This window comes from Eleutherodactylus coqui, chromosome 5, assembly GCF_035609145.1.
Source record: "Eleutherodactylus coqui strain aEleCoq1 chromosome 5, aEleCoq1.hap1, whole genome shotgun sequence".
Classification (NCBI taxonomy): Eukaryota; Metazoa; Chordata; class Amphibia; order Anura; family Eleutherodactylidae; genus Eleutherodactylus; species Eleutherodactylus coqui.
Genome location: NC_089841.1, coordinates 269,699,562 through 269,708,590, shown reverse-complemented (window position 1 = coordinate 269,708,590; position 9,029 = coordinate 269,699,562). Strand labels below are relative to the sequence as shown.

Genomic DNA, 9,029 nt, shown 5'->3' with positions numbered 1-9,029 from the left:
TGATTGCAAGCGGGAGCCCAGTGATCGGCTGGGGAAGCTGCTAGTTTAATACTTCATAACGAAACTGAAACGTCTTACAGCAACCAGGGGAATCGACAAGGGGCCACTTGTTTTGTAGTGATGAGTACCAGACTCGGCATGGTCTCTGTGATGACTAATTGGGGAGCCCCTCCATTACACCCTCCAATGCCCTAATGTATCTGATTGCCTCAAAGCTCTTCCATGGATAATGCCAATAGTCGTGTCAATACGGAGGTCGTCCAACGCATCCTAAAGACCGGCGGGAATAAGGACTAAAAAAGATTTTTAACTTACAAGAAAGCAATGGGGTCTCTCAGGGCCTGGCGGAGGGTCCCAGGTTTGTGCCATTAGAAAAAAGGAAACTTTTTACAGAAGACAACTAAACAAAAATAAAAACACAAACATGGAGGACGTTATACAGTCAACAAGACAGGTCACATGTTTTCATTCCGGAAACAGAAGAGAATAGGATACTTTGTAACGCAGTAACTGCATGGTGTTGGTCTAATCGCTGGCACCGCTTGTTGGGGTGTAGGTCTCTTTGAGGATTTAGTTATTGTGCCTTATGCAACAATCCATCAGTCATGAGCTGCCCGCAATTCCTCACTGGAAGAACTGAGTAATTAGACTGTAAGCTCTTTGGGCGAGCCTCTGCCAAGTATGTGAGCCGGGCAGTCCGTGTATCATCTGTCGCCCTCTGTCTTTGGCTGCGAGTGGTTGCATGGAGGCTGCAGAATGACCATCAGCTCGCTCTTCCTCACCAGCGCAGATCTCAGCTGATCTTTGATACCTTCTATTTTCACCTCCAGTTCTTTCAGTTCTTGCTCCTTGGGGTTGCAAGGTTGGCCATTTTCACATGAACAATCCCTGGTATTTACAGTCTCCAAATTAAAGTGCACCCTTTTCTCTTGGCGAAGCGGGGTGCGGCGCAGGTTATTCCAGACAGACTGGGGTTCTGCAGCGGATTCTTTCTGGAGGTTGCAGCTGGAGGGAACAACATGGGTTATGGTTATTGGAGGACATGCAGCTGAAATCAATAAGTTGACATACAACATAGTAAATACCAGAAATCATTAATCCATTCCTTTATACTTCAAATCAGGAAGACGGAATAATACCTCTGCAGTGCCACCTATGGGAAGGAAGCATTCCTGCAAATCAATTGGGAATAGAGCGGCAATAGCCGGAATAACCATACACGGACAGCTGTTTCAGGGTTCTTGCCCCTCATCGGTGTGCAGTATTCCAGCTTGGCTAGTGAGAGACCTGTGATGGGGTCGGGAGGGGTATCATCACTCTTTAAGGAGACACATAGAAGGTGAGGGAGGAGACTTATAAGGCCATGCACACTCCTCTGGGAAATATACAAATAAAGGAGATGGCAGACGGGCTGCTGGATCCCCGTGACTAGTGCCGAGCTGTGCTACCACCGGTGTGCTGTGGCTCCTGCAAACAGGGGTGCCGACCCCAACCATTATATATTGGCGACTCATCCTGCGGATATCGCATTAATATGAAAGTCCCTTTATGTTGGGGGCTAATCAATAGGTGGATGGTAGAGACCAGACGATTTATCTACAATCTCCTGAGATGCAGAATCTGGGAGTTACAGATGCAGAGTGTGTCCCCCTGATTGTGGCAGCAGGCGAAGAAACTTATCTTAGCACATTAACCCTTCCCAGTCCACTGTCTGACATCTTCCTACATTCTGATTGAAGCTTGCACAGCTCCAATGTCAGGAGACGTCTGACAGGGTATTCTTACCGTCTATTGCCAGCCACTCCACTGTTGGAGCCTCTCTGCCGCACACACCGGCTTTAGCCAGCAGGTGGAACCGTTGTATAACAGCAAAAAGAGAAAGCTTTTTAGTAAACTGTGAATCCAAAATTGGACTGGAAAGGGTTAAAAAGCTATTGTTCTCTTCAGGCACCATTCACCCGGGGCAGTCCGGTTGCAATTAAAACCGCACCAAAAAGTGCATTTTTAACCCCTTAGTGACGGCCCTATCGTAAAACTACGCCCTGCTGTTGCAGGACGTGTATGGAGGGAGGTAGCGGCGCTATCTCCCTCCATACAGCGCGGGCATCAGCTGTTTATTACAGCTGACACCCGCGGGCAATCGCTGTGCTCGGCCATTCATCAATTCTGACAACGGTATTTAAATCCCCCAAACGCTGTTCGGGGGTCCCGCACGGTCCCCCCGCGGTGAGATTGGGGGAGCCGTGCAGGTGTCATGGCACCCGGGGGCCTAATGAATGGCCCCAGGGCTGCCTTAGCAGACTGCCTATCAAGCCATCCACACAGGGTGGCTTGATAGACTGCCTGTAAAAAAGCAGTATGACGTAATGCTATAGCATTACGTCATACTGCAGGAGCGATCAAAGCATCGCATATTAAAGTCCCCCAGGGGGACTTCAAAGTAATGTAAGAAAAATAATCAATAAAGTTTTTTTGATTGTTAAAAAAAATAAAGTTATAAAATTTTAAATCACCCCCCTTTTGCCATATCCATTATTAAAAAATCAAAATCATAAAATAAAAATATGTATTTGATATCGCCGCGTCCGTAAAAGTCCGATCTATCAAAGTAGTGCATTATTTTTCCCGCACGGTGAACGTCGTCTGAAAAAAAAAAAAAGAACGCCAGAAATACACTTTTTTAGTTACTCTGTCTCCCAGAAAAAACGCAATAAAAAGCGATCAAAAAGTCGGATATATTCCAAATTGATACTATCGGAAACTTCAGGACATCCTGCAAAAAATGAGCCCTTGCTCAACTACGTCGACAAAAAAATAAAAAAGGTATTGCGCGCACAAAATGACCGCAGAAAATTATTGAAAAAATTAAATATCTTAAAAAAAAAAAATTAAAGTACTACAGCAAAAAAAATACTATACAAGTTTGGTATCGTAGCAATCGTACTGACCCATAGAATAAAAATATCAGGTCGCTTTTGTTGCAATTTGTGTGCTGTAGAAACAGGACGCACCGAAAGATGGTGGAATGTCGTTTTTTTTTCCATTTCTCTCCGCTAAGAATTTTTAAAAAGTTTTTCAGTAAATTATATGGTACAATAAATAGTGCCATTGAAAAATACAGCTCGTCCCGCAAAAAACACAAGCCCTCATACAGCGACTTCGATGGGTAAATAAAGGAGCTACGATTTTTTAAAAGGGAGTAGGAAAAAACAAAAATGGAAAAAAGCAAAAAAGCTCCATCACTAAGGGGTTAAAACTCACTTGTCATGTGACCTTGTGAGATATATGTGCTTGCAATGCGTGTGCAAGGGCTGTTGTTCTGTTCTGGGTTCTGAGAGAGTTCTAAGGAAGGAAGGAGACAAGGCCAGGGCCTACAGATAACTTAGACTGTGGTTTCTCCTGCATCCACCTGAATTCTCCCTGTTGCACCAGTGAGATAGTTGCTGCTAAGTTGTAATCTGTTGAAGTTAAAGGGGTTGTCCTGCGCCGAAACGGGTTTTTTTTTTTTCAATAGCCCCCCCGTTCGGCGCGAGACAAACCCGATGCAGGGGTTAAAAATAAAAACCGGATAGTACTTACCCGAATCCCCGCGCTCCGGTGACTTCTTACTTACCTTGCGAAGATGGCCGCTGGGATCTTCACCCTCGGTGGACCGCAGGTCTTCTGTGCGGTCCATTGCCGATTCCAGCCTCCTGATTGGCTGGAATCGGCACACGTAACGGGGCGGAGCTACGAGGAGCCGCTCTCCGGCACGAGCGGCCCCATTCAGAAAAGAAGAAGACTGGACTGCGCAAGCGTATACCCCAACTTTGTTTCGCGGGACAACCCCTTTAAGTAAAACAACCAGTCGCCCATCCATTTCCGGAAGCTATATCCCGTGTGTGTGGATTTACTCCATCAACAAGGAATTCCCCCACGGAAGCTGCGCGGCAGAGGATTTGCTCCAACAGCAGGAATCCCCGCGGAAAGAATGGTGGCGTCACGAGTGACAAAAGGACTAAGGTATTTCCCCAAGTGGGCCCCCCAGTTTAAGCAGACCGGCCCTCGGCCTTGGACATTTTACCGGTTACCCTCCGAGTGAGGGACGGTAGAGCCACTGTGACAAGGCCCAAACTCTACCCTGCTGTCTCCTAGGCCGTGGCCCGCTCCTCGGTCACTGCCATATCATGCCACATAAAGCTGCGAGTATCGCTGGGATGATCCGTCAGGCATCTGCACCAGATAGGGCTTCTTCACACCACCGGATTTGCGCATGTGTGTATAAAATATGGTGCACAAAACCCAGAGAATAGAACCCATTCAGCTTAAATGGTTTTGTTCTCATAAGCATGTTTTGTGCGTCCATTTTGTGTGTGCGGAAAAAACTAGTACCGGCTCTGTCTTTCTGTGTTTTGCGCAGCAAAGACCCCCATGGAAGATTATGGGAAGTGTGAAAATACGCAGGGGGATGCAGGAAACACTGCGCCAAACCGCGAAAAAAAGAACACATCTGGAACTCATTAGGCCGATAGCCTTTTAATCCACAGAAGGGGTGTGTTGCCCGCATGTGCGACCTGACCCTGCGCGTGCAAACAGTACAGTACTACGTGCAGACATGTGCGCAAATCTACCTCATCACAACCTGACTCACTCACTCACTGACTCACTCACTCACTGACTCACTGACTCACTCACTCACTCACTCACTCACTCACTCACTGACTCACTCACTCACTCACTCACTTACATTGCTTTGCGCATTTTTGTGTATACAGTTGTGTGAAAAAGCCCTAAGAGTCAAGCTAAAGAAAAACGCATCGGCCTGCTGTGTGAAAAATGTAAAGGTGCGTTTACACAGCAAGATGATCGCTCATATGGCAGTTTGAGTTACAGTTTTGAGCGGTCACTTTGCATAACTCTTAAGTAGCTAATTAGCTAGTTAAAAGCTTATTAGTGTGTAAATGAAGGCTCCTGCTGTTTGATGGCTTTTCAGCAAATTTTGAGCGTTAATCGTTGTGTCTAAATGGGCCTTAAGTCAGAGTTGCAAAATGAAGTAAGCGTTTACATTAGTGGTGGCAGAAACTCGAAATTCATTTTTAAAAGTCCTAAAGTCCAATCCAAGTAAAAGTTGAAGTACAGTAACTTTATCTGAACTCCTAAACAGGCCTGAGGGGTTACAGCGCAGCCCCAACTTCACTGTAATACACAAGGTGCGGCTCCCTGACTATGGCAGTGTCTGCGTTTTGTTCATGTTTTACGCCTCCACACACGGTACGCCATTACTAATCACAATGATAACTATTTTGATGTCCTGCATAAAACCATGTTTAGAATTAACTCTTTAGAAGCCGTTCCAGCTGGAGCAGAACAGGAATGTACGCTCAGACTCATGGCTATGTTACGTGGCTGGATCAGATCTGAATACTGGATGTGAGTGGCGTGAGCCCCCAATAGTGAGAGAGCAATTGTAAGTAATTCTTCGGACAAGGCCAGTGCAGAGGTGGAGGTACTGCAAGAGAATAATCTTTATTAAGTTTGAAAGTCATTTGCCTGCACTGTAAAGTCGTAAAGTGAACTGCCTTGTGTCATCTGTTCAAGTTTTTAAGTAAAACTTTATGCAGGGCTCTAACCATTGGGTCATTCCATGTCAGTTCAACCAACGCTCCCAGTCGACCATCTCAGATTTCAATGAAACTTTGCACAAAGATAGACCCTGACCCTAAACTAAGATAGCCAGAATATTAGGCTTCAAAGTGCTTTGGTTCACGAGCTACAGGTCTTAATCTAGGGGGTTGTCATGTGATTACAGCCTACAGGTCTTAATCTAGCGAGTTGTCATGTGATTACAGCCTACAGGTCTTAATCTAGGGGGTTGTCATGTGATTACAGCGCGCAACCTGAAAAAAGGGGCGATTTCAATCCATTGCCAAGCCAGTTCCAATGACTCTAGAGCAATGAAACTTCACACACTAGGAGAACTTTTGGTGCTGAATCCAGCTAAGCTCCTCAGACTGCCCCTCTTATCATCATTCTGCCACCATCGCATGTCAAAGGAGCTGAAAAATTCTATCGCGCAAAATAAAACTCATATTTTAAGCAGTAATAACTCCTAATCAATGCGATCCGACTCAGCTCTGAATTTATCAATGTGTACTCCATAGAAATTATGGACTCAAAAGGATGCATAGCTCTTAAGATACAATGAGTAAAAAATGGCAAAAAACAGTTTTATGCAAATTTTTACCTTTTTTTAGAGGCAAAAATCGGAATGTACTCCATTTTTTTTTTTTATTATTTTTGCTCTATTTGAAAGAGAATTTTTTGCTCTACAAGATTTGATGTTTTTCATTTTGTTCCCAGGCCTTCTAGATGGGAAATTTTTGTTTTGCGTTTTGTCATTAAGCTGCTTCATAGGATCTGTTGATCAGCCGGCATGCTACAGCTTGACATGGCATCCAGCAGTTGCGCTTCCTTTCTGCTCATTTTTCACAATCAGTCACTTGTAAACTATAGTTATATTACACAAATGCTAGCCTTAGATAATCTTAGTATCCAATATGGATAGATGCTAAATAAGCCCAGTGATCACTGTAATATACCACAATCATTATGCAACACTCAATGATATTCTGACCATCTTAGGCCAAAGCTTGTGGCTCACCTGAACTCGCCAGGCAATTTTTGATCACATAAGTTTCTTGAGCACAAAAAGTTGTCTCATTCCAAAAATAATTTACCTTCTCATGATTTCTAAACTAATTATACATCCATGCAAAACTTACACTTCTTTTATTATTTGATTTCCATGAGTACATAGGACTTAGGATACTAAGATTATCTAAGGCTAGCATTTGTGTAATAAATAACTCTAGTTTACAAGTGACTGATTGTGCACCAGCAAAGATGAAGCGAAAAATGAGCAGAAAGGAAGCGCAACTGCTGGATGCCATGTCAAGCTGTAGCATGCCGGCTGATCAACAGATCCTATGAAGCAGCTTAATGACAAAACGCAAAACAAAAATTTCCCATCTAGAAGGCCTGGGAACAAAATGAAAAACATCAAATCTTGTAGAGCAAAACATTCTCTTTCAAATAGAGCAAAAAAAAATAAAAAATGGAGTACATTCCGATTTTTGCCTCTGAAAAAAGGTAAAAATTTGCATAAAAATGTTTTTTGCTATTTTTGACTCATTGTATCTTAAGAGCTATGCATCCTTTTGGGTCCATAATGTGAATAATGAGGACCATTTCTATGGAGTACACATTGATAAATTCAGAGCTGAGTTGGATCGCATTGATTAGGAGTTATTACTGCTTAAAATATGAGTTTTATTTTGCGCGATAGAATTTTTCAGCTACTTTGACATGCAATGGTGGCAGAATGATGATAAGAGGGGCAGAATGATGATAAGAGGGGCAGAATGATGATAAGAGGGGCAGAATGATGATAAGAGTGGCAGTCTGAGTAGCTTAGCTGGATTCAGCACCAAATGTTCTCCTAGTGTGTGAAGTTTCATGGCTCTAGAGTCATTGGAACTGGCTTGGCAATGGATTGAAATCGCCACTTTTTTCAGGTTGCGCGCTGTAATCACATGACAACCCCCTAGATTAAGACCTGTAGGCTGTAATCACATGACAACCCCCTAGATTAAGACCTGTAGGCTGTAATCACATGACAACCCCTTAGATTAAGACCTGTAGTTTGTGAACCAAAGCACTTTGAAGCCTAATATTCTGTCTATCTTAGTTTAGGGTCAGGGTCTATCTTTGTGCAAAGTTTCATTGAAATCTGAGATGGTCGACTGGGAGCGTTGGTTGAACTGACATGGAATGACCCCATTCCTAGGGACCCGTGGTACTCAAATATTGTCTCTGCCTGCATTTATTCTCCGCCAAAGGTCATTCTGGTGTGTAGGAACGGTGGCGTCACCCGTGACAACTACAACCACCATTTTCCTGTGTTTATTGGCATTTCCTATCATAGGGGTGTCTACGGTGGCCTGCAGTAATACTCTGGCCTTGGCTGTGTGTTATCCCTCTGGATAGGAAGGAGTTTGGCAAGTGCCGTGGTGACAAGCCATCACTTAGCCCTCCCAGCTCCCCATGTATGCTCTGTGGTGTTTTTCAAGCTAACAACAAGTGACATCTACCCACATTAAAGGGGTTGTCTCGCGGCAGCAAGTGGGTCTATACACTTCTGTATGGCCATATTAATGCACTTTGTAATATACATCGTGCATTAAATATGAGCCATACAGAAGTTATTCACTTACCTGCTCCGTTGCTAGCGTCCCCGTTGCCATGGTTCCGTCTAACTTCGGTGTCTTCTTGCTTTTTTAGACGCGCTTGCGCAGATGCATCTTCTCCCTTCGGCTGGTCTTGGAAGCATCGGCGTTTTGGCTCCGCCCCCTTGTACGCATCATCGCGTAGCTCCGCCTCCGTCATGTGCCGATTCCAGCCAATCAGGAGGCTGGAACCGGCACACGTCATGGGGTGGAGCTACGCGATGATGCGTACAAGGGGGCGGAGCCAAAACGCCGATGCTTCCAAGACCAGCCGAAGGGAGAAGATGCATCTGCGCAAGCGCATCTAAAAAAGCAAGAAGACACCGAAGTTAGACGGAACCATGGCAACGGGGACGCTAGCAACGGAGCAGGTAAGTGAATAACTTCTGTATGGCTCATAATTAATGCACGATGTATATTACAAAGTGCATTAATATGGCCATACAGAAGTGTATAACCCCACTTGCTGCCGCGAGACAACTCCTTTAAATATAATACATAAACCAATCACCATCAACCCAATTAAAAACATCCCACTTACATCCAGTGAAGCGTCAGCGTTGAGGCAGCTCTGGCAAACCCATGTTATAAAGATCAGGAGACTTGTGTTCCATGATTGCTGGCTGGTGCGGCGTCCGAGGATTGCCACTACGTGGCACTTCAAATCCACGCAATGTTACAGGGTGCTGACTACAATGGGGTCACCCTGCGTACGTGCAAGCGCTACTGAAGCACAGTTGTGCCCATGACAACACAACGCTCGCA

General features: G+C 44.7%; 1 protein-coding gene across 1 annotated transcript in view; it reads right to left on the bottom strand.

Annotated features, from left to right (window-relative positions):
• Positions 1-460: 460 nt before the first annotated feature.
• Positions 461-9,029, bottom strand: part of GRIN3B (glutamate ionotropic receptor NMDA type subunit 3B) — a 151,527-nt gene continuing 142,958 nt past the window's right edge. Inside the window, exon 9 of the mRNA XM_066602061.1 lies at positions 461-1,005. Within this exon, the coding sequence (XP_066458158.1) occupies positions 705-1,005 (301 nt within the window). The 3' untranslated portion in view covers positions 461-704. The remainder of the gene's footprint in view (positions 1,006-9,029) is intronic.